This window comes from Paroedura picta, chromosome 1 (assembly GCF_049243985.1).
Source record: "Paroedura picta isolate Pp20150507F chromosome 1, Ppicta_v3.0, whole genome shotgun sequence".
Classification (NCBI taxonomy): Eukaryota; Metazoa; Chordata; class Lepidosauria; order Squamata; family Gekkonidae; genus Paroedura; species Paroedura picta.
In genome coordinates this window covers 63,542,904-63,569,481 of record NC_135369.1, presented here as the reverse complement: position 1 = coordinate 63,569,481, position 26,578 = coordinate 63,542,904, and the positions used below count along the sequence as shown (strand labels likewise).

Sequence of the window (26,578 nt, the reverse complement as noted above, 5' to 3'; positions counted from 1 at the left end):
AGGTTGCAGTCCTTTTCAGCATAAATGAAGAAGAGTTGGTTCTTATATGCTGCTTTTCTCTACCCGAAGGAGGCTCAAAGCGGCTTACAATCACCTTCCCTTTCCTCTCCCCACAACAAGTACCCTGTGAGGTAGGTGAGGCTCAGAGAGCTCTGGCAGGACTGCTATGTAGGGACAGCACTGTCAGGACTCTGACTAGCCCAAGGTCACCCATCTGGCTGCATGTGGAGGAGCTAGGAATCAAACCCAGCTTGCCAGATATGAAGCTGCTGCTCTTAACCACTATACCAAACTGGCTGCTGCCAACGCAATAGTTGTGGTCTGCCTAGGTGTACAAGTGGGACTGTGGCAAGGAGAAAAGCAGCCTCCATTTGTGATTCTGCACTCTGACAACATGGTTATCAAAGTTACACTTAGAGGGCTAGCAGTTTTCTTACTTCTCCCGTGGTGGAAAAAAGGCAGAGCAATGGGGAAAGGAAGGAGCAACATCACTTGAACCTGGGACATCTCTTATAAGTCAGGCCCCGAGAAAGGAAATCCAGGCCGCATGCTCAAGACAATGCAATGAAAAGAGAGGTATATAATCAGCCACATGCCATTAATTTGGCCATAATGAGCTCATGTAGACAGAGCTCAGTTCGCTGCTTCTGGATTCACTCATGAGATATATAGATCCAAAGCAAATAGTATTCTCTCTGGTAAGTAGCTGTTTGCTGTAGAAAAATATATAGCTTACTTCATACTCTTGAAGATAGATCCCTTTGCCATCTTTAGTTAGGTTGCAGAAGGCCTCTGTAAAGGGAAGAAATTGGAGAAAATGTTTTGATGGTTCAGAGGAAGAAGAAACATGCCACACCCCCTTTCTAAAGCCTGGCTGACATGTTCCTTCTTGACATGCTAAAGTTGCCCAGATTACTGCCTTTTCACTGGACCATCTGCTGCTGCTTTTCAGAGCAGCCTGGCATACACTGAGAAAAATATCAGGTGGCATTCCTGGTAGGGCAGCAAATGAAGAGGAAAATTTCAGTGGTCAAAATTCTGTGTCTCAGGCTGATCTTAAAGGCACAGGTGGATCAATAAAAATACAACAGCTGGAGTATCAACATCCCTCAGGGTATCCTTGAAGTGGATAGAAAAAGATGGAGCTTTGGGATACACTGGAAAAAAATGGTGCAAATGAAACTGCTGAACTGTCCTCCCAACCCAAGATGCAAGGAGGAAACCATCCTATGAGCCCCTGTATTCTGACATTCTTGGGAAAAGTGGAGAACTTGTTTTCCACTCTCTTTCCAGGGGAAAAGTCCTTAGCCTATCAGATTTCTATTCTTGTCTCAGGTTTCCTCCATTCCCAAATCATTCTTAATACGGAAGCTCAACCTGTTACAGCTTATTTTCTCTGAGAATCCCTGCACTTCCCATGATCTACAGATGTGAATAAAATAGTGGGGACAAAGATGGCTTATGAGACCATTCCTTCTATTCTGATTTCAAGCCACCCCGCAGACCCAGTATTTTCTAGCCAAGGACTTTCCCTTAAATGTCAACTTTGTTTGGGGTTCTGTGTGAGGAAAAATAAAAGGCCGTGCACACCCTTAATGAATTCCACACGCAACATGAAGCACACAAAGCTCTGAAAGCTGATGTTCAGACCAGGATCCCCATATCGGAGCACCATCAGGTTGCACACTTCGTCACTCAGGGAGGTTCCTTTGAGATAAAACAAGAAAGACGCCTGTTGAGCTTGTATAGGGACAAGAACACTACAAAGCATTACCAGGAAGAATAAATACTGGTAAAGAGAGCTCACAGTCACTACGTTGATTATATGCTCCTCCCTCTAGCTAAGAGCTCCAGAAATATCAAGGGGTGAGTGGCCATTCTAGTGGGCCCAGTGGCTTTTGGTCAGAGAAACAATGAGAATGTCCTGGACCCACAGAAACCAGGACTGAGCTGGGGACATTAGCCACATTCATGAAGTGCCATTGACAACTCTACCCATAGCTTCTTTAGCGGCACAGAAGTTTGCATGTGACCAATTATGAAGCTACTGACACACAGCATACAAAAAAATAAATGCTGAGATTCCTCAGGATTTAAGCAGCTGTTATTGAAGGAGCAGCAGGGGAACCCCAGTGAAACTAATTAATAACCCATTTGCTAGCCTGAAATCACTTAAAGTTTGTTAATGTGATATCTGAAAGCCTGTATTTGTTAATTGCATCGTGTTTTCAATTATGATTGGTTTATTGTTGTCAGATGGTACAGGGAGCAAATCGTAATGGATTTTAATTTCATTTCTTTCATTACCCAGTTTTAGCTCTGACTCTTGTAATTTTTATTAATTTCAAACTAATTAAGTGCCAACTTCAGCCTCATTAAAAACTGAACTAATTCCATTTAACAAAGATACATTCTGTATAGATCTACCATACAGACATTTAAATCAACTGTTGATTTTTTCCCTCTCTTCTCCTTATAGAATCAGATCAGTGGATGCTGCTTTACATGTGTTCCTCTTTTGAATGCCAAGCCAAGAGTGAGGCTGGCCCAAGTACACAGATGCCACACTGTCATCAGAGAGATATCTGGAGTGAAGTCTGCTCATTGCCTGTAATTTGGTACTGGGGTCAATCACACAGGTCCTTCCGATCTGAATGCTGCCAACTTGGAAGGAACAATAGCAGCTTGCTTGGAAAGTCCAATGTAGTTTATTCTACCCATATGGTTCCAACCATTCACACATATTATTATTATTATTATTATTATTATTATTATTATTATTATTATTATTATTATTATTATTATTATTATTATTATTATGTGAGCTGAAGCCATAGAAAAGTAATTCTGGCACCACTGTGGAAATGTGTGAAAGGCTTGAGTCTTTAAGTCTAAGGGACTTTAGTTGGTTTATCAGATGCAGCTCTTCCTTGGGAGTCACGCTATCTATTTAGTCACAGCTATCCAGCAATGGTTGCTTCAAGAGAGGGTGGACCACTGCCTCTTTAAGCCCTTCAGGGAACTCTCCTATTGTAAGGGATAGGTTCACATCAAAGGGCTTCCTATTTGCCTGTCACCTGATTTGAGCAGCCAGGACAGGCAGGGATCTAGGAGGCAAGTGGTCGCCCACACTGAACCCAGCAATTTGTCCACTTTGGATAATGAGAGCTGCCTGGTAATGAGTGCCATAGTGCCATGTTTTCCCACTTTGCCATTTGAGGATAAGCACTTAAAGCCTTTAATTTCTGCAGCCCTTAGTGGAAGATGAAACAATTGTCTTCTGTCAGGCCATTGATCCATTGAATCTAGCAACTCTCCATGGCACAGGCCAATCCCAGCCCTGCTGCCTTGGATCGTTAAAACCAGGAGATTCTGAGGACTGGCCTAAAGTTGCTTGGAATGCAAAGCATGTATCTACAGTATTAGTAGTTTTATACTTTTATACTTTACCAGTTATGGAATCTAACCAGGATAGCATTAGCCATGGCCAAGAATTGAATAGTTCAGAGGATTCTTAGGAAAACAATGAGAATGTTGCAGACTTCCTGCTCAATATCTAACTCAAGAATAAAAACATGAGCACTGCAACACTTGAATACTGTATGTTCATAGATGCCACTAACGGTAAACGATTCATCATAACCCACCACTTTCTTTCATGGCTGCATGTAACTCTTCTAGGCCCAGGGTTCCAGTCTGGTGGATGTCTTTTTTCTGGAAAACTTTCTGTCACAGTTCAAAGAGAAAGGTCAATTGTTAGGAACATTGGCAATCCTTTCACACACAGCCACAGATGCACAATTTCCCTGCCCTTCTCTTTTACCAGGAATAAAACTTTGTTGGTCTTAAAGGTGCGACTGGACATAAACTTTGTTACGCACTCATAACAAGTAAAATATTTTGTACCTGGTAATGAAGCAGTCTCTTCCACAGACTTCTGAATTCTTGAATACTCAGTGTGCCAGTAACATTAAACTGCAGATTTGTCAAGGCATATAACAATTAAAACTAAATTGGGGAGGGGGGATGGAGAGATACTAATACTGGGCAAGATTTGACCAGCCTGCTCCCAAAGCAGTTATGTTACACTGTACTAAAATTCAAGATAAGTGGGATCTTTTTTAACCTCCATTATAAATGTGATCCTGTGCAACCATTCTGCACATGTTGGATAATGTACTTGAAAAGTAAATTTTCCTGTTTCGCACAGGAAAATCCAGTTGCAAAAGTACATTGAAAGTGCATTATTCAAAGTGTGCAGAATGAGTGGAGGCATGCATTAATTCCAGAGATCTTTGAATCTTGCCTCCAAGGGCTGTTCTTCTGTTTTCTAAAATTCAATGAGCATTTTCTTATTAATTTCAAATCTGCCCATTAATAACTCATCTAAGGACAGGTTTTCAGGGGAATCAAAGCAATCTTGACCATCCCCCATTCACCTCAGATTAACTATGTACAAAGATGACTTTGCGCCTATGATGTCTAGTGCCACAACCCCCTTCTCTTGGTCTTCCCTTACTTTGCATTCTATTTAAATTTGTTATTGCTGGCTATTTCCATGTGTATTCTTTGATGTTGCTATAGGTATTGGTTTCATTCTTGTTACCCATCTTGTACCTCAGTTTTCTGGGTGAAAGGTGAATCTAAGACTATACATGTTTTAAATAAATGCATTCTGGGCCAAATTGCCTGATTAGCTTCAGATACGTAATTGGGATAGGGGAGAATCCTAGGAAAGCACCTTGGCCTTCCTCCAGTCAGGTTCCTCTACTCATCAGTGATGCCACCAATTCTCTGGATCCAACACACTGGATTATGCAACTGGAATCCAGGTCCAAGGGCCCACAACCACTTGTACAAGATGGGAGGAAATTTCCAATAACTCTCACATTCCACCACAGACCTCCCAGTTTCATACTTCATATTGTTCTCAAGGGTCCCTTTTTCTCAATAGCAAAATAAATAGAATCATAGAGTTGGAAGGGATATCCAGGGTCATCTAGTCCAACCCCCTGCATAATGAAGAAACTGACAACTTCCTGCCCACCCACAGTGACTCCAATTTCATGCCCAAGTGATTTCCCCACCAAAAATCTCCATGAATCCAACCTGGTTTGGAGAAAATTCACATACAACCCCACAGTGGCCACAAGAGACAAACACTGACACATTAGTCCCTGCCCACCCAGTAAACAACTGTGTAGCTATTCAGGACATGTTTCTGTGTATCAGACTAATATAGCTAAATGCAGGATACATCTAGGGCAGCCAGGATACTCCGGCAGGCATCAAGACTGAACCTCAGCCTATTGTTTTGAAGATCTGGAGAAGGAAAGCAAAACGAAGCAATGATTAGACACCAAGACCAAATTATTGTTATTGTTATTGTTATTGTTATTGTTATTGTTATTGTTATTGTTATTGTTATTGTTATTGTTATTGTTATTGTTATTGTTATTGTTATTCGATTTAGAACGTTGCCCATGACCTGAATGATGATACCATGATGATACTTGGCATTAGTCGGGACATCAAAAATAGAAAGTACCTTCACTTGTGATTGCCACATTTTAACAATATTGAAGTCAGTTCAGAAGACAGTCTGGTTTCCTATGCATATTTACATAGAAATAAGTCCTAGTAAAGATGTACAAGAGGAATGCAACTAAAAGGTTTTAAATGCAAGGCCAAATGAAAATTACCACTTAGGATGAAAGGTTTTGGGTTAAAGAGATGGAGCAAAATAGCAACTTAAGATGCACCAAGTCAAGCTTGACAGCCATGTTTTGTGTGCTGCCAGGTACTTGAGTACAACTCCTATTTTGAAGTCCCAGGCAGGTAACAATAACACATGGGAAGCCTTCATATTTGATACAGGGTCTGTGTTCAGTTTGGTGATGCACAAAATGTGCAGGTCTGTTGTTATGTAAACATTTTGGTTTATACTAGCAAGCTAATCAGCATTATATATTAAAACCCATCTCCTAGAACAACAAGCTCTGGGTCTACCAGTGAATGAGACAAACTGAGAGTTCCTAAATTCTGGGCTCCTCCTTGGGCTATTAGGCAAGCGAATATTTTCAGCACAAATATGACTAGTAAGTGAGCTATGTCATAGCTGAGATTCTGCCACAGAAGCAAACCTCTGAATAATTCTGACCACATATGGGCTTTGTATTTCTAGATGTCTTTCTCAGCCGATTTTAACATTCCCCTAAGTCTCAATGCAGTACAGCTCCTTCCAGTATTCCCTATGGTGTCATGCAACACTGGCTGTCCAAGCAGATCTTCTTACATGACCCAAGGCTTCCTATGACAACCTTGCATTAGTTTCCATACTGCGGGAATAACATAAGAACCATGTCTAAATATCTACTCAAGGCCATAACCCTGTGAGAAAATAACCATCAAGTGATCTATTTTTGTTTGCCTCGAACTCAGGACTAGCATTCTCCCTAATTTTATACAACCTCTGAACCTTTTAGATTATTCTCTCCTGCATCTTATGTCGAGTTTGCTTATTGCCATGGGGGAGTTCGATCCTTAATTATTAAATAATAAGGATAAGGATGCGGGATTCAGCTTGGGTAATCCCAAAAACGCTCAAATCAATGCTAATTCAGTACTTTCAGGCTTACCCAAACTGAATTGCACTTCCCATTATTTTAAGTGAGCTGAACCAGAGAAGTCTGAATTGATTCAGGTTTGATTCGGTTGATTCGTGATTTGGCTGATTGAGAAAGACCCTGCCAAACAGCTGATCCTGAGGAGTGGGCTCTCTGCAGCCTCAGAAGGGTCTGCTGGGAAGAAAGACCTTCCAAACAGCTGATCCTCAGGATCTGTTGTTTGTTGGGATCTTTCTCCTCAGGATCAGATACTTGGTGGGGTTTCTGCCTAGAAGACCCCTGTAAGGCTGCAGAAGAGCCTACTCTCAGCAACTTCAGAGCAGTCTGCTGAAAAGAAAAAGTATCCACCAAAGGAGGTAATCCTAGGATTTTTGTCATGTTCTGTATTGGGTATGGAGGCATTTAAATTCCCCAAACATCTGATCTGCAGAGAGAGGCTTTTCTCTGTGGAACAGCTGTTTGTCAGGCTCTGGCTGAATCAATGCAGCTGTACTCAAATCACTTGAATCCAAATCCCTATACTGATAATAGGATTCGGTTGATTTGGGTATACCTAAATCAATTAAGCTTGAATTGAAACAGTTCAGAATTGTTTCTGGGTACACATTCCTAAATAACTTTCTTCTAACAAATACATGCAGTGGTTTATTTCAAAACAAGATGTTAGAGATACATGGTCTCACCTGGAAGGTGACCGAACTGTAGTTTCTCCAGATGTTCATGGACTACAATTCCCATGAGCCCCTGACAGCACCATGCTGGCAGGGGCTCATGGGAATTGTAATCCATGAACATCTCGAGAGCCATAGTTTGGCCACCCCAACTCCATCCTCTAATCCTACATACAGGTAGGACCACAAGTGACTACATTCATTGACTGGTGAGGCAAAAGTGAGCTGCATATAGGACTTTATTGTTACTTTGCTTTATTATTACTTTATTATTATGGCGAACGGGTTCTGTATTAAGCTCTCAAGGCCTGACTCAAATCATGTACTAGTTACATGATCAACTTTGTCATCAATCCTAATAATGGCTTCCTAGATGAAAATGTACAGATCTTATCTCCCCATTACAGACAGGCAAACATTTTTGGGGGGGGGGCGGAGGGAGTACCACAAAATGCAACATCTTCATGCTTCATACTAGCAAACCAAGTTGGTGGAAGCTATGAGGATTGTATATGACCAGCCATACACGGAGCAAGCTGAGCCCCAGCAGTGGTGCCAGCACTTCAGGGGCATGCATTGGACCTAGCCCCATCACAACAACCCAAAGAAGTAGGGTGGATTGAGTGGCTGGCCCCAGGCCATCCCAGCATGCTATGTGGGGGCTGGAAGCCAGATCTCTGCAGCTTCTGTATCATATTGTGCCACTATGATTCTCACTGATGCTGACTGAAACCACCTGGGGGTGGATTCCTGCCCCCTAAAAGGTTGTGTTGAGAAATAGTGATATGGGGGGATGTCTATTAATTACATCTGCAGATACTGCTTGAACTCTTTATAGCAATAAATTTAGGATTCATGGGGACAATGTCCCCCCTCCTCCGCAGATATCCATATAGAGGTGACTCTTCAGATGGATACTGTTAGAATGGGAATAAACCAAAGTCTTTTGTTCAGGCACAGCAGAAGTTCCCTCGGTTACAACAGAACACACTTCTAAATTACTATGCTTTAAATGGAAACCCAAACGACCTTGGGAGGAGTCATTTGCCTTCCTACTCTATGTGATTTGTTCCTTCTGTAGCGTTACCAGCTGCAACAAGGCCAGGGATAAATCTGACAGCTCTGAGTACTCCTCCCATCTCTTCTGCATCTCTCAGAGACAGAACTGATAGACGAGTTAAAAGCACCGAGCTGAACATTCCCAGCGATTGGTGATTGACAAGAAATGGAACAGAAAGAACGTCTAATCTTGTTGCAAATCATGATTATAGATTGCCTGCAGACTTCCATGGAACAGGCGCCAGGCTCATAACTCACCCATCCCTACTCTACAGAAACTGACGATGTTTTAATCTCATTATAGTCCTGTTTATTAAATATGAATCATGCACTGTAAAGTTTGAAAATGAAAGCCTTAAAATTGATTGCCTATGAAGAATAAAAGATGAGCCACACAGCCTGGTTAGTTTCCTTATAGATTTCACAATGCCTGATGGGTTACTTCGGAAAGGCTCTCTGGCACGGGTAACATTGCCATCTATGCTCACTCTTGGGCTATCTAAGAAGGCTGGCAACCCTTATAGAGAAGAAAGGTTTTTTGTGCTATTTTGAATGTCTGCCATAGAAGCTTTTATCTCATTAATGCCCCCAGCAGTTTCAGATTTTTTCCGTTTATGAATCTGGCCTTGTCTATTCAGCTTTATTGCTTATTCACGTTGACTGCTGTTTTGTTGGTAAGAGGTGCATTGCTGATAGAAGAACACTCAGGGTAAAAAGAGGCTTTCTCACTTGGGTACTTTTAATTCAACGGGCAGACAGCCTGCCTGTTTCAAGGATACATCTCAAAATGTAAGAATTGAATTAAATATGCAACATCAAGTGCGCACAGCAAAAATCTCAGGAATTCATTAGAGATTTAGAAAACTTCCCAGGTAAAAAATGGATGTTTTAGTCAACATGGTAAAAGTGGAGTAGGCCAGATGGTTTCCTATGAGGGGACAGAGTGAAGAATGAAAAAGTGGTATAAACAAGAACAGCTTCACAAGTCACCCGTTATAAAACTCTTGGGAAACCATCTAAGGAAGGCAATGCAGCAAAGCATTTTCATGGAATTACACTGATTAGCAAGAACATATTTCATCAGGGTGATATTTTTCAATAAGGGCAACAGGGGGGAAAGTATGATGGATTGATGACTTTAGCATCAATGTAATCATAGGAGGCTTTGAAAGGGAATTAGACTAATTCATGCAAGGTAGGTCCATCAGTGGCTATCAGCCACGATGGATAACAAAAGATGACCTCCATGTTCAGAGGCAGTAACCCTCAGAACACAGTGCTGGGGAAGACAGATAAAGATCCATAAGGGTAAACAGGGACAAAGGATAATTCACTTGGAAGGTTTGATATTCTCTGCGGCAGTGGTCCGCAACCTTTTTTAGGCTGTGGACCGGTGCGGGGGGAGGGTGATTCGGCGGTCGCACATGCACAAATGCGCATGTGCGGCAAGTTCACGCATGTGTGGCAATTTCACACATGTGCAGCAGGTCCATGCATGCAAGGCCGCAAACGTGCATGCGCGGCACTTCCATGCATATGCGCATGCATGAAACTGCCACGCACGTGCATTTGCGTCAACACATGGTGCAAACACACATGCGCGGACATGCCACACATGCGCGTTTGTGTCGGCAGCTGCGCTTCCCTCTCCCCCCCCCCGCAAAAAGAAGCTTGCCGGGCCTCAAGCTAATTGGCTGCTTTGGCGGCCGATTTGCTTGCAGCCTGGGAAATTTCTCACTGCGGGGGGGGGGTGGGGAGAGGGAGCCGCGGCCCGGTGGTTGGAGACCACTGCTCTACTGTATGAAGAAGAAAGGAGGAAGAGGAGAAGGAGGAAGAGGAGGAAGAAGAGTTCTTTCTTATATGCTGCTTTTCTCTACCCGTAGGAGTCTCAAAGCGCCTTACATTTGCCTTCCCTTTCCTCTCCCCACAACAGAAACCCTGTGAGGTGGGTGAGGCTGGGAGAGCCCTGATATCACTGCTCAGTCAGAGCAGCTTTATCAGTGCTGTGGGGAGCCCAAAGTTACCCAGCTAGCTGCATGTGGGGGAGGAGCAAGGAATCAAACCTGGCTCACCAGATTATAAATGTGCACTCCTAACCACTACACCAAGCTGGCTCTCTATATAACTTGTCCCTCTGGACTTTTGGTATTTAGTTTGTATCCCAGGTTCAAAACGAGAGGCACACAGGACCACCTTGACACGTTTTTAAGGATCAGCACTGCAATCATCCCATGACAGTATTGTGCTCCTATAAACTGCATTGCATTTGTCCAGGGTTTTAAGGTTCTCCGATACGTGATGCTTAATAAAAAGTTTACAAGAATTAAAAGCCATAGGCAAAACTGAATGGCTTAGATATGGGTTAAAAGACTTCACAAAACTTTATGTACAATATGTGCTACTCAAATTTTTGTGGCACCCACTAGCTTTCACCTTAGGAAATTGCAGCTTATCAAAGGCAATCTCTCTTTTTCTCTCTCTTTTAATCAAAATAATAAATTCAAGGAAAGTGGCTTGAAAAGGTGCATTGTTATTCATTGTGGCACTTCATGAAGTGCTTTGGGATGGCAGGAGGAGTAATGAGTCTCATTAAGGCTTTCTATCAAGATCTCGGCATATCTCTAGTAAACATAAATAACGAGCAGTTCAGTGAGAGCTTTGGATACAGATCTTCTCAGGACCAGCCTTGCTGGGACAAAGCAGGGAAGACTGATGAAAGAGAGGCATCCTAGCCTATTTTAACTACATGGAAGCTGCTGCTTCTCATAAAACGGCACAGCAACCTCCTGCCCTGGCCAGCCAATAGCATCTCAAAGAAGGAAGTTTCTAAACCTTCTCACCAAAGTATGTTGTTGGGAGCCACTTCAATTTGTTAATGGCAGACTGTTTTCTCACCTGTATGCAATGCCAGATGATCTACTCAGGCTCCATTCTTTGCTTCTCATTGGCCTCTGGTAACCTTAGCTGGCCCTTCCCTGAGCAACAAGCATCTTTTCATTTTTGTGGTCTGATTCTTCATCTTCCCACCTCCAGCTTCACAGCTGATCTATCCCTGCAAAGACCTGTCTTGTACGGCATCAACCTACTAAGTCTCCGCCACCTCTTCACCTTTCTTCTCTCTTTACTCAGGTTGTAGCTGTCCAAGACAAATCCTTCAGCATTGACCTGGGCCTTTTTCTCTTTGAGGGTGCATTTTTTTCACAATACAATTCTCCTTCGTGGGATTTGGCTCTCTTAACTTATCATTGCCTCCCAACCCCTTGTTCTAATATTGATGCGTGGCTCACTGCATGACCATAACCCAGTTCAGATAAGACCACACACGCTTTTGCTTTGTTGGCTACTGAAAAAGTTACCATGCTATTACTCAGCACAGGAATTGTTTGTTTTAAAAGCTTGCACACATGGCTTGTAATTGTCTTAATGTAACCAATTACTTTCTGGAAATGTAGCTCTTTGGTTCAAATGTAGCTGTTCAGTATTATGGAAAAGCATTTTCCTAAATCTGTGGATGGGAAGGAAGAAGGCAGGGCATACCCCGGTCTTCTCAGATCTTGGAAGCTAAGTGCTTGGATGAGAGACCATCAAGGTAGACTTTGCAGAGGAAGGCAATGGCAAAACTAACTCATAGAATCATAGACTTGGAAGGGGCCATTCAGGCCATCTAGTCCAACCCCCTGCTCAACGCAGGATCAGCCCAAAGCATCCTAAAGCATCCAAGAAAAATGTGTATCCAACCTTTGCTTGAAGACTGCCTCACTTCTATGGGATCACCATTGACTGGTTGCAACTTGACAGCATATACCTATGTAACCCAGTGGAGAACCATGCTTGAAGACTGCCTCACTTCTATGGGATCACCATTGACTGGTTGCAACTTGACAGCATATACCTATGTAACCCAGTGGAGAACCATGGGCTTTACATGTGACTTCAATGATTGTCATGAGCGGGGGGGGGGGTGAGAGTAGTGTTCAAGCTTTTATCTCAGTGTGGCTATTCTCCCACATTAAAAAAAAAATCATAATTAAGGGCCAAGGAGACATTATGCTAGGAACGAAAAAGGTTATTGTCTCTCCCAGTGAACTGCAGTCCCCATCTTAATCCCAGCCTTGGAGAGCGGCTACTGCACCACCCCAAGATGTCATAGTATATAAGTTGAATGAATAAAATAAATATCCCAGCAGAATCACAACAGTGTGAAAATGCTAGCATTTCAATACACATAACAAGGGTGTGAATGCATGAATGGGTAGCTTTTAACTGTCTGGATTGTACTTACTTGTCCAGGCCATGTTCAGGAGACACTGGAGCTGGATTGCATTTATTTCAGGATGCTAGAGGAGGAGAGACAAAGGCAAGTTTTAAATGCTAAGCACCATTTCTGCTCACAGTCAACAATCAAGCAAAAATATCACATGCTCAAGTTCTGTAACATCCATCATCCATCAACGAGAGCATTTTCCTCATGCACAACTCAGCACGGCATGTCATCAGGGGAAAATGCTCATATATAAGCGTAGCTTCTGAATCACTTCCGGCATGTGAACCCTACTATGTCTCTTTATTATACTCCTTCCTGCTTTCACCTTCTAGACAACAAGCTGAAATATTAGGGAAGCACTATCTGTAAATCCAGGATAGCCCCATCATGCTTTTAAAGAACACTGCACTGCAGTTGTATAATCAGGAAAATACTGATGCATGCATGTTCAGTGGAGTCTTTCATCTAACCTGTGGCCACAGCCTGAATGCCAAGAACACAGCAAGTCCACAGAACAGGTTTCTATTGCTTTCTAGCACACAAGAAACATGATACAGTTCCTAGGGTTGTATCACTTCAGAATGGAAGAATGGGCAAATGCATTCCAATAAATGATTCTCCCATTCTGCTGAATATGTTGATCAGGTATAACTGAAGGATCTTGTTGAATGCACAATGTACTGGATTCTAATTAGCATAGTTGATGGTTATTGAGACATGGGACATTATCTCCCCAAATATGGGACTTTTCTTTCTACCTACAAACCTTCCTGTACACAAAGAGTAGCTCAATGATGCCAGTTCATTTCCTTCCGCAGACAACATACACATGAGTCTTTCTGACCACAGGAATCTAGTCAAAGGTATGTTGAATACAGTCCCATGATCAAAAAGACTTAAAGAGAAGGGAGTCCAAGTTTCTTAAAAGTTTCTTAAAAGTTTCTTAAAAGTTTCTTAAAAGTTTCTTAAAAGTTTCTTAAAAGTTTCTTAAAAGTTTCTTAAAAGTTTCTTAAAAGTTTCTTAAAAGTTTCTTAAAAGTTTCTTAAAAAGAATTTCTTAAAAGTGAAATACTGAAGGCTCAATTACAAACAATTCCCTTGAAAAGGAAAGATGGAAGGAGACTAAGGAAGCTAAAGTGGCTCCATAAGCAGTTGTCAAATGATTTGAGGAATAAAAAAGAATCATTTAGGAAATGCAATGAAGGACTTATTACCAAGGATAAGTATAAACAAATAACCAATAATTGTAGGGAGAGTGTTAGAAAAGCTAAACCTCAACAGGCTAGCAAGAAGTGCTAAACATAACAAAAAAGGGTTCTTTAGTTACATTTCAAGTAAGAAAAGAGTAGGGACAACATAGGACCACTGTGAGGACAAGAAAGTAAAATCATAACAGATGATGATGGAGACGGCTAAACTGCTTAACTCCTATTTCTCCTCAGTCTTCTCTTATGAGGGAAATAGTGTTCAGTGTGGCAAACACGTAACACGACAGGAGGGATGAGAATGGTGGCCTAGGATCACTGTGGGGGCAGTCCACAAACACCTAGTTCCTTTAAATAAAACAAAGTCTTCTGGGCCAGATGAATTGCATCCAAGGGTACTAAAAGAACTTGCAGATGTAATCTCTGAACCTCTGTTCATTATTTTTGACACTTCTTGGAGAACAGGTGAGGTGCCAGATGATTGGAGGTGGGCAAATGTTGTCCCCATCTTCAAGAAAGGGAAAAAGGAGGATCCAGGGAACTGTCAACCCATCAGCTTGACAACGTTAGCTAGCAAAATTTTGAAACATATCATCAAACAGTAGGTCCTTGAGCAGCTGGAACAGAGAGCTGTGATTTCTAAGACTCAGCACGGGTTTCGCAAGAACAAGTCATGTCAAACAAACCTTATCTCTTTTTTCGAGAAAGTGACTGCCTTGCTGGATCGGAAAATGCTGTGGACATAGTTTATCTGGATTTCAGTAAAGTTTTTGATAAGGTTCCACATGATATTCTTGTTGGTAAAAGCTGGTAAAATGTGGTATGGATCCTAATTCTGTCAGGTGGATCGATAACTGGTTGACAAATCATACCCAAAGGGTACTTATTCAGCTCCAGTGTTCAGCATGCTCTTGGAGAAGAGTGATAAGCGGAGTGTCCCAGGGATCTGTCCTGGGGCCTGTGTTGTTCAACATATTTATAAATTATTTGGATGAGGGACTAGAGGGGGTACTTATTAAATTTCCAGATGATACTAAACTGGCAGGGGTAGCAAACAGAACAGAAGATAGGATCAGAATACGGAATGATCTTGATAGGCTCAAGAATTGGTCTACACTGAATAAAATGAAATTCAATATGGACAAATGTAAAGTTCTGTATTTAGGTAGGAAAAAAAAACATATACACCAATATAGGATGGGGGAGACTTGTCTTGGCAGTAGCATGTGTGAAATGGATCTAGGAGTCTTAGTAGACCATACATTGAATATGAGTCAGCAGAGTGGCTAAAAAGGCAAAAGGGATTTTGGCCTGTATCAAATGGAGTATCTTGTCCATATCATGGGAGGTGATGGTACCGCTTTACTCTGCTCTGGTTTGGCCTCACTTGGAGTATTGTGTCCAGTTGTGGGCACCACAGTTGAAGAGGGATGTAGACAAACTGGAGTGTGTCCAGAGGAGGGCAACAAAGATGGTGAGGGGTTTGGAGCCCAAGACATATAAGGAAAGGTTGGGGGATCTTGGTCTGTTTAGCCTGGAAAAGAGATGACTGAGAGGGGATCTGATAACCATCTTCTAGTATTTAAAAAGCTGCCATATAGAGAATGGAGTAGAGTTGTTCTCTCTTGTCCTGGACGGACGGACCAGATCCAATGCGCTGAAACCGATTAAAAAGAAATTCCATCTAAACATCTGGAAAAAGTCCCTGACAGAGCGGGTTCTCAGTGGAACAGGCTTCCTCTGGAGGTGGTGGGTTCTCCATCTTTGGATATTTTTAAACAGTGGCTGGATTCTAACACAGAGGCTGATTCTGTGAAGATTCAAGGGGGTGGCAGGTTACAGTGGATGAACTATAGGGTCGTGAGCGTCCTGCATAGCGCAGGTGGTTGGACTAGATGATTCTATTCTACATACTTACTTGTTCAAAGTACTTCATGAAGAAATCCTCACAATTTTTCCCATCATATCTGTCAACTATTTCCTGAAGAGAATAACAAAAATGAAAGAACGTCAGAAACAGAAGCAGGGCTTTTGTCATGTCAATAATGTTTAAAAACAGGAGCAGTACTGCCAAGAGGCCTCCTCTGGCAGGTGTCTCATGTAGTAGAGCTGAAGTGATGATAGTCACTGTCCCACCTGCCTGTCACCAGTCTCCCATCCCATCCCTCTCCCCACAACCACTTCTTTCACCAGCCATCTTGCCCCAATGCCTCTGCCTGGCAGAACCAGTGCAACAAACCCTCCTTGTGATCTCTGCAGTCAAGGAACACTTCTCTTCAGCTTTATAATATGGAGAAACCATTGTGCATGACTTTCAGTGGGTCTTTCCTATAGGCCATGTTTGCCCTACAGGTTTCCCAAACTCTGATGACATTCCTTTCTCTTGCAAGACTTGAGCCACTATTTTGTCACTTTGGCAACAGGAAACCAAAAATGGTGACCAAACTCTTGAAAGAGGAAGAGCTTGGCAAGCCCCCACCACATGCAAAGCTTGGCCCACTATTTTCAAAGAGACCAGGGGAAAGAAAGGGAGCAGAGAGCTTTCATTGTTGTGGCTTCCAGGAGGAAATTGTGGAGGTGGCATCAGCTTGCCTCAGGAAGTGCTTAGAATGGCTTTGAGAGTGGAACTGGCATCATGCGAGGCATCTCAAATAAACTGCATTGTGTCCTCAGGTCACACTGGCAGCACCATGTTTTGCTAAGAGAATAGCTTCCAATGAAACTCATTACAGCCACTTGGAGTCCTAATAAAATAAATATTCTAACTGGGCACATGGCATGTCCCTTGCAACTCTACACACAGAGTAGGAGACACCTGTCAAGGCACATCCACATGGTAAGTGAGATACCTATCCAAATGAAGGAAGGGCCACGTGCACCCATTAATCTTGCAGTGATGGTGCTAATGTGTTCATTCCCCCCTTAACTGGGTTGCACAGAGACTGGTGCCAAACCTTTTATTTGTAAAGTATTTGAGATTTTTTTTTTCTCAGAGAGGTTTCATTGGCAGGATGCCTTAAGAAAGTTGGCATCTTATTCAGGAAATTATACCAAGCATTATAGTGCCATGTTACAGAGAGAGAACAAGACTACTGGCAGGGCAGGAAGTAGAGAGAAAGTTGGAGACATAGAGTGAAAAGAACATCCGATGGCTTACTTTTCTCATTTGAACTCACCTTTGACAGGACAAGACTTGAATTTCCACCCATTTCCCTACATGCAAAAAGAAAAAATGGGAAAGACAGTCAGAGGATCTTGAAGCCTACTTGTGCAACAACCTAAGCTGAAAGACTGGGACCGTTACCGCATGGAGGACACTATGCTATGCTGCCGCTTGGTTTTTGCTCTGGAGCTAGTCATCCACCCGGAACCAAGCAGCCTGAGAACATTCAAAGATAGCTGAGCCAGGGACCATCTGCTCACAGAGAATGCGTCTTCCTACTGAACCCACAATAACAACATAACCTTTGATTGCTTGACATCTCAAGATGGCTGCAGCAAAACAAAGAGCAGCACTTACTGGAGGCTATGTTTCCTGGAGAAGACACGCAAGAGGAACTCTGACTCTTGATGAGGTTCCGAGGTGGCGGGTACAATGGTGTAGACTCCAGGGGGCAGCCGGAAATCCCGTGTCACTTCACGGTCATTCACAAAGACCGGGGAGCTATTCAAAGGTGAGTTCTGGACAAAGAATTCAGGAGGTAGCCTTTTGTTGCTCCCATGATACTAGCAACAGAAAACAAATGACCAGGTAAAAACAACAGAAAAACAAGCAAGTTTCAACTGGATCCAAAAACAGTCACGAGAAGAAGAACATTCCATTGTGCTTTATCGCTTTTTAAAAGACAAAGGATTTGGAGAAAGGTATCGCTTCCTCAAGCACCAAACACCTTACCCCATGCACTGACAAAGTTGTAACTGCCCCAAGTGGTTCTAAGTCAATCAGCCCAAGCAAGACTTCTCCCCACTTCTACTTACCTGGTAAAATGTTCAATGGGGAATCGTTTCTTTTTTTAGAAAGTATTCTGCTTGCTGGTATGTTTTATGACCACTGTTTTGCAGTTTAGATTTTTTAAATTCTGGTATCTGTTGTTTGGTTTTCTTTGTTGTAAACGTAGGGTCTCATGTTATGATGGGTTATATGGGTTATTCACTTAATTTAATGTAAGCTACCTTGGTATATTCCTTTTTATAAACAAAGGAAAGACAAAATGTTTTAAACAAAGAAATTATACCTATATGTGTTGTGATTTGATTTATGGGTTTTTTTTAAGGAAATTAATTACATATCTATTCTGGGTAAAGAAGGGGTCATACACACATACAAAATGCAAACAGGATTCTCCACTCAATAAGTGTGCAAGCCGCTGCCGTACATAATCGGTCTATGCCAGCCTTTTTCAACGTTTTTACTGTTGAGAACACCTGAAACATTCTTCAGACTTCGATAAACCCCAGAAATGGCATGGTCATACAGAATATAGTTGGAAAGCATAGCTGTGTACAAGCCTTCCTGGAACCCCATCCCTTCCCACCCCTTCAAAGGCCCATCATTGGCCATTGGGGAGATAAAGTGACCATATATGGTCATATCACCTGCTAAATGTTTAACAATATATAAAAATTAATTAATTTCCACCTGTTTGGGAAACCCTTCCCAGGCCATCAAGAAAACCCAGGGTTTCATGAAACTCTGGTTGAGAAAGTCAGCTCTATGCCAACTCAGTTTAATGTACTTCGAAGAGGGTGACTCTGCTTAGGACTGTAGTACCACACAATAGAAGAAGACAATATATATGACATAATGTGGACATCTCGTTTGCTGTCCTGTTATTGCAAATCAAATCACCAAAGAATTGCTGTAAGCATAAATTTACATGTGATTATTGTTCAATCATGACTGTTCTATGGTCAAATTTCTTTCCCCATCATCGAAATGTGCATTAGGAAGGCAATAGCAGGTGTGAAATTCATTTTCCAAAAAATAAAAAATCAACCCACTGTATGATAGTTGAGGAATCTTTTGGAAAACATGAAGAAGAGTTGGTTTTTATACCCTGCTTTTCACTATCCAAAGGAGTCTCAAAGCAGCCTTCCCTTCCTCTCCCCACAACAGGCACCCTGTAAGGTAGGTGGGGCTGAGAGAACCCTGACAGGATTGCTCTGTGAAAACTGCATTTTCAGGACTGTGATGGGCCTGAGGTCACCCAGCTGGATGCATGGAGGAGCAGGGAATCAAACCTAGCTCACCAGATTAGAAGCCACTACTCTTAATCACTAGACCAAGCTAGCTCCAAGACCTGAAATTACTCCATACATAGGTGTCAAAGACAGTCTTTCTGAGTCTGCCTAGCTTATCCATGGTTCCTTTTAATATTTGTGAAACTGCCCTGGGGGTGGAGCATGTCCGAGGTGTCCAAGTTGGAATAGGGCCAATCAGGGCGCGGGCAGCAAAGCTGGCCATGCCCTGATTGGCCCGGCCCCAACACCTCATGCCCCCCGTGGCCACCTGCTTGCCAGTGCCTCACTGCCCCTCAGCCGCTCTGCACGCCGACTTGCTGCAGCGCAGCATAGCTGCCGCACACAGCAACAACCATGGGCCACCTCAGGATCCGCTGCTTAAGAGCTGCCCTTGCCACCATCTACCACCCCCCTTGGGGCCCACTAACCAAGACTCGATGCCAGTGGCAGTGACCATGCAATAGTGGCCCCGACACACAGGGAGCCCGCCAAGGAAGAGCAATCAGTGATGACGGGCTCCCCACCGCCGCTACTGCAACCAGGATGCGCTGCCAGTGGCAGTGACCATGTAATGCCCGTGGCTGTGCGGCACCGATGCACATGGAGCATGCTAAGGAAGAACTACCAGAGCCAACGGTCCCCCCGCTGCCGCAAGCAGCTGCCACCGCCGGACGTGACACCCGATGCAAGTGAGAAGACAGAGGATGCCCAGCTGGACCCACACCAGCCCCATTCCACACACCAATACCAGAAGCTGCCCCCGCCCGTGTACCAGCCTTGCCACTGCATAATGGCCCATGCACCAAAATCCCCCGCCACCTCCAATCGTCTGCCTCCGCCTGTGCCAAGCCCTACCGGGAGCCACCAACAACACCACCACCACCGCGGCAGGCCCGCCGCCACCTTGCAGGTATGCCTCCGCCTACCCCCAGCCTGCATGCGCCCGCTCCAGTGGCCTGCCTCCCCACCCCACCCTTTTTTATGCTAGTGCCCACTGTATTTTGACTGCAGCAGGCTTGGAAGCTAATTTGTGAATATTTTGTTTTCCTAAGTCTTTATGTTCCTGCAGCTCTTCTTTGCGGGGGACCTTTTAGTGATACTAGCCTCCAGGTAGGACCTGGGGAATCTCCCAGAATTACACCTCATCTCCAGACTACAGAGATCAGTTCCCCTAGGGAAAATGGATTCTTTGGAGGGTGGAGTCTATGGTACTGTACCCTAGTGAGGTCCCTGTTCTTCCCAGGCTCCATCCTCAAATCTTCAGGTATTTCCCCCTTGGATCTAGCAACCCTACCCACCATCCCCCACCTGTGGCCAGGGGCAACCTGACAACTCTAATGTATTTCCTACAAATGACAAAGAATCCTTGCCTTCATCCATGGCTGATTAGAAACAATTGTGCTGAAGCCTAATGTCATAGTCAGAATGGTCCAAATACTTCCCTACTTAACATATACATATTTCATGTGCTCTCAACATTCAAGACTACACCAGTGCGGACTTCTAATCTGGCATGCTGGGTTCGATTCTGCGCTCCCCCACATGCAGCCAGCTGGGTGACCTTGGGCTCGCCACAGCACTGATAAAACTGTTCTGACCAAGCAGTGATATCAGGGCTCTCTCAACCTCACCCACCCCACAGGGTGTCTGTTGTGGGGAGAGGAATGGGAAGGCAGCCGTAAGCCGCTTTGAGCCTCCTTCGGGTACCAACTCTTCTCTTTCTCCTTCTCCTTCTCCTTCTCCTTCTCCTTCTCCTTCTCCTTCTCCTTCTCCTTCTCCTTCTCCTTCTCCTTCTCCTTCTCCTTCTCCTTCATACAAAGAACATATCCTAAAGCCTGCTGGCTTGGGAAATGTCCCATTTGTTTCAATGAGACTTACTTCCAAGTGTAAACTGTATGCTTTAAACTGCAACTTCTGTTTGACAAACTACACTTTAAGAATCATTCTCCACTGCTATTGTTTTAATAAGAGAATACTCAGTATTGAAAGAAGTAAAAATTCACATTGGCTGAGAATACAAGAACCTCCCTGAACTGGCTATTTCTCAAAATAACTCTGACATTTTGCTCTTCTGTGGACTGTTACCCACAAGAGCAGCTGCGGAAATACTTCTACTTTCTCTTTGCTTGTAGGTCTCTTCTTCTAATGCAGCCATTTGTCATCTACTAAGAAGGTGGAGTTTCCCCTTCAAATGCATCATATATTAAATCCCAGGCTTTTATGCCTCAGTCGATGCTGTGATTCATTGTATTTCCAATTCTAAAACTGGTCTTGGTTTTGTACTTCACTATATTAATCTCAGCGTTCAATACAAGCCTGAAATTTACCTCATAGCTGTCTCCAGCTCCAGTTTTCCACAAGCCTGAACATGAAAGTGATATTTCCCAGTTGACTCCAAGCTCTGAAGATAAACATGGCTGGCTTCAGCCTTATACCTAGGTAGCCCCAACCTGCTGATGATCCGTGGGACCTTCATAGAGGGCAGAGGGCTTCACTTTCTAGGTACCAAGCTTAATTTCTCAACTGGCAGGTGCCTTCAGATTTCATTTTGTGTGCTGGGTTACGGTTGTAGGGTAAACGGGCTTTGCGGAAATCCCCCCCCCCTCAGGACCTGGAAAGGCTGCAGGCAGCTGTGAGGGAACAGGCAGAGGCAGCTCTCATGCGGCAGAGATCTGCAGGCTCCAAGCCTCAGGTGTGGGAGATGGAAGGCGATTGGCTGGCTGCTGGACAGACAGGCAAGCCAGTTGGAGGAGGTGGAGTCACACAGGGACGGGACAACCATCCTGGGTGGGTCTTAAGCACTGAGTGGCATTTAAGCCATGAGAGCAGCTCCTCCTCCAAGGCCTTACCAGAAATATTAACTGGAACAGATGTTCTGAGCCCACAGTCATTCTGGAACTCTAGCAGTTTGAATTAAAATAATTTGCTAAACCACCATTATTTTTCACTTACCTTTTGATTGACTAGGCTTGAGTAAAACCTGGGGCTGTTATCTGTGCGTTGGAATAATCTGCTCATTGTTTTGCTACCAAAGCCTGGGATTTGCTTTGGAATAATCTGCTCTCATTTGTTTTGTTCCCTGTATTACAGTTTTCTAATGAGGCAGGAACAGGGTAGCTCAGAACACACCTATACCAGGGGCATTCCCCATGCAGATTAATTGCTCCAATTTGCCACTGGGATTGGGCTCATACCTCTGCTGTGAATGAGAATTCAGCCACCAAATCACAATGTGTGGTTTGGTGCACAGGCAGAAATACCCTTAAGGAGCGTACCTTTCCTATTTCCCTTCCCTATTTAAGTATGAAGAATCCCAAATATCTTGGTTCAGAGGAGCTTACAAGCATCATTTAAATGTTCAGTAAATCAAACAGACAAAAATGCTTGTATTGATTTAGCAGCATTCGCAAATAATCCCGCAAGGAATTAATCAAAAAGATGCAGGAACTACCTCCAGGTCTCTCTGATCATTCAGAGGAAACATAAAATCATTTCTCACTCATCCTTCTATTGCTTCTGGGTACAACTAGGGAACATCACAACTAATAATTAAACCATAACACTGCATTGTCTTGAAAAGTATTCAGTTGTATTGTATTCTGATATTAACTATCTTTCAGATGCCGTAAGAAACTTGCCTTAAATAGGATAAAAAAACTTTGTGCTAGCCCTGAATTTCACATCTGCATACTGAATGTGAACAGAAGGTCTGCAAACACAACAAATTAAGACTTGGCTAAATCGGATACCCTAAACCAATTATGCCAACTTCTCAATACCTGCAGTTTGGATCGCAGTCTATATTTGAATGCAGCACACCTCTGTAGCATATTTCATTATTTTGGCACATCAAATCTCTTTTCTGTATTCAAAGTTCCCAACTCTGAGACAAAATTCAATGGAACTGGCATTGCATTTGAATCAGAACTGGAAGTGCTCAAAATGATTTGAAAATATTCTTTCCTGCCCAAAGCAAAAAGTTATTTGAATAGAATGGGACATGAAAAGATGCTGCCAATATATAAATAAGGGATGTTAAGATTCTACATACCTGCTGGCCAACCTAGAAGGAAAGAGAGGAGAGCACAAGTCAGTTGGTGCAGTTCAAAGAATTCTAGGCCACTTGCAAGGATGAAATTTGCCCTTGAACCAAACAGAGAGAGCCTCATTCAAAGCATTTTAAATTTCATGCCAGACACCTACACAGTTCATTCACTCTGCTCAGCTTACAGACCGAGACACAACCTGCCACCTAAGTCTTTAGCTCCTTTTCACCTTATGAATGAAAACTGGACTGAAGATAGAGACAAGGCTGCTCTCTGAAGATATACAAAGCAATAATGATACCACTGGGAGATTGTAAGAAGATAATTTAATAATTTAATTGAAAAAGTTAATTGTTATGAATGTAACTTTATTACATGTACACGCCTGCTGTTATCTCCCCTGAGCCAAGCAGGAAGGGCAGGCTATAAAAATAGGGTTTTTATTGTTACTGTTGTTGAAAACAAAGGTGTAGGACAGGATATGGATATCTTGGTCCTTCTTACACAGGATATTGGATATCCTGGTTCTTCTTCTCAGACTCTCAGTGTCACCTGTCACACAATACTTTTCTAAAAAGATACTCGACCTGTGGGGGCTCCTTGTCCCAATGTGCAGATACAGCCACAAAGGTGAGCCAGGATCCCCCTCTAGCCAGGGGAGAGGCAGCTGCTTGGTGCTTCTGTTGACTGGAAGATCCAGGGGCTTCTCACAGATTGCCCAGGACAACTCACCCTAAGAATTGCCACATCAGTAAAAAGATCTCAGGCCTACCTTGAAGACATAAAGGCCTATGTGAAGATGAGGCAGCTGATTCCGGTGTTTGCTGTTGCGTTTTTGGATCAGAGACACCAACACACTGCAAGAGTACAAGGATCTTTTGGTTCCGTCTCCTTGCAGAACTTTCAGCTGGTATTGGGGATTCATCCAAAATGTATCTGGGAGGCAAGGCCACATATACGTGAGCCACATACTGCTGGAGCACAGTTCACTACATTATTGCAAGGCTTATCAATGGCAGTAGCATTGTGGTGCCAACGCAGAACACCAGGAGAGGGATAGTAGCAAAAAGCACATTCTACTAACACGTGGCTTCATGGATCCAGCCGTGATATTAATAATGTATTAAATCAGGTTTTAAACAAACAAGAAATAACTCAGAAGCAAACCACTCAGAGGCACTAAAATCTGTGTAGATATTTGGCTTGGTAGTAGGGTTACAGAAGGAAATATGGCAGGGCCATTTATTGAAGAAAGCTTACTAGTGTGATGTATCCTGCACCATGCAGTTACTTTTAAGTGCCAAGGATATGTATGAATTTTTCAGTCCCCAAAGCATAGAAGGTTCATCCAGATTTATTCAACAGCTCAGCAGTAAAACCATGGGCTGGATGCAGACTAAGCTTTCTGGGGACAGGATGGAACTTTCCTGTCTCCCCCTTCCTACTGCCGCCCACTGATCTCCAGGAAAAGCCACTCCTGGGGGGATAGCAGTCTCTGGGGAACAGGGTAGCCCTGTTGTCACTGTGACCGGCCACTTCCCACCCTGCACCTCGTGTTCCTGGTGCAGCTTGATGGAGTAGTGGGAACAAAAATAGAAGGGGGGGGGAGTGATGTTATGCAATGCAATACCTAGAAAATCACTCAAGCTTCACTTAATGTCAGTTTCTACAGTGTCCCCCCCCCTACCTCCATGGCTCCCAGGGGCTGTCTGCCAGGGGACTGGCAAACCTACTGAGAAAATACCTGACTGTGGTCTGCAATGGGAAGGGAGCATAGATGGAAATTTGAGGCCAGATCCAACCCAAAGTAATACTGGGAATAAAAAGACATCCATCCAAGACCATAATCATAATAATCACATACAACATGATGATGTTCAGATGTCTCCAGCAAGGCCTTACCTTTGTGGGTTCTCAACCTGCCCCCTGCTGTGAGTCCTTTGACCCATCTGCCAAGCTGCAGGGAGGACATCCACTTCTTCCCGTCCTCCTGGCTCATCAGGTCAGGAGTTAATTTACAGATAATCAGATTATCAAAATGGGTTTTAAAATCTTGAAGAGACATCCTGTGATAAAGGAGCCAAGAGTTAGGAGTTTATACTTGTGGTATTCAAAGAAAAAGGCAAATCTGAATGGCAAAACCATTCTGTTTTGTTGAGAGAGCAAAGCAGTCAGTATCTGCTCCAGAGACAGTCTATAGCTGAAGTGGCTGTAAAAGTATGACAGCATTAGAAGGAACTTGGGTAGAAATTCAAAGTGCATGCCAAGTCCCTCTTTTTTACTCACTGCTTAAACCAGGACTTTCCAGCCATTACATTTACAACCCCCTTATGAGGCGCTGCAGAAGTCCTTCTCAGAGCACTGGAAATAAAATTTGTACCATTTTAACTTCTCCCCACTCAGGTTTTGATTTCTGAAATTAGAAATGCTGAGCTTCAAGTCACATCCTTGGCCCTGGCAACTTTCCTCCCTCCAAGCCCAGACCCTTGGGAGCAGGAGTCAGTGTGGCTCATCTGCAGGAAGGGAAAGGCTCACAGGAGACTCTAGAGGCCCCTCTTCTCCTTTACAGCGGGGTAGAGAAGGGGTTCAGGGGTCAAGTTATAGCAATTCCACTGAGGAATTTCTGCTCCATTATTTTTGTCCTGCCTTTTTAATGCTGGACAGATCGGCCAGCCTCCCTGAGCCACCTTCCCCAGCAACATTCCAAAGACTTGATATTCTTCGGACCATCTTGCAAGGCTGGCTTAGGCTGAAAACAGAGCAAGTAAATAAAACCCTTCAGAACCTCAAGCAGAAACTCTTCCACTGATCCTTCCCCCCCACACACACACCCATTACAGATCCATTTGAGAGGGAGGTTTGGCTGCTGAATTTCTGCTGGGCATGGAGACAGGAGAGGGATGCAACTTAGCAACCTTCATTTACGCAAAGCAAACACGCCCTTGGTCTGCAAGAAGCAACCGTTCATCCTGCGCAATGCCTGACACACCGCCAGCACTAAGCGCACACTTAGTCATTAGCAAGCAGCAACAGGAGGCTGGGCAGAAATAGCAATCGCTTGGCAAAAAAGCATTTGAGTGAACGTTTGTGAGCCAAAGAACAAGCTGTGGCATTCAACTGTATGTTAACATTGCCATCTAGTGGCCCAATTGCATAGCATGTGAAATGTAATGAATCCAGTCCTTCGATATATTAGGGTGGCAGGGAGAAGGAATGTGAGCCAGCTTGGTGTAGTGGTTAGGAGTGTGGACTTCTAATCTGGTGAGCCAGGTTTGATTCCCTGCTCCTCCTCCACATGCAACCAGCTGGGCGACCTTGAGCTCGCCACAGCACTGATAAAGCTATTCTGACCGAGCAGTGATATCAGGGCTCTCTCAGCCTCACCTGTTGTGGGGAGAGGAAAGGGAAGGCGAATATAAGCCACTTTGAGACTCCTTCAGGTAGAGAAAAGTGGCATAAAAGAACCA

General features: G+C 43.6%; 1 protein-coding gene across 1 annotated transcript in view; it reads right to left on the bottom strand.

Moving 5' to 3' along the window:
- The window catches only part of CAPN14 (calpain 14), a 46,852-nt gene that overhangs the window by 5,800 nt on the left and 14,474 nt on the right, over positions 1-26,578 (bottom strand). The window contains exons 9-20 of the mRNA XM_077310388.1: positions 25,014-25,177; positions 23,884-24,047; positions 23,117-23,128; positions 17,345-17,550; positions 17,001-17,037; positions 15,743-15,805; positions 12,639-12,693; positions 5,258-5,322; positions 3,907-3,975; positions 3,648-3,726; positions 1,591-1,707; positions 737-792 (exon numbers count right to left, since the gene is read on the bottom strand). Coding sequence (XP_077166503.1) covers positions 737-792; positions 1,591-1,707; positions 3,648-3,726; positions 3,907-3,975; positions 5,258-5,322; positions 12,639-12,693; positions 15,743-15,805; positions 17,001-17,037; positions 17,345-17,550; positions 23,117-23,128; positions 23,884-24,047; positions 25,014-25,177 — 1,087 coding nt within the window. The remainder of the gene's footprint in view (positions 1-736; positions 793-1,590; positions 1,708-3,647; positions 3,727-3,906; positions 3,976-5,257; positions 5,323-12,638; positions 12,694-15,742; positions 15,806-17,000; positions 17,038-17,344; positions 17,551-23,116; positions 23,129-23,883; positions 24,048-25,013; positions 25,178-26,578) is intronic.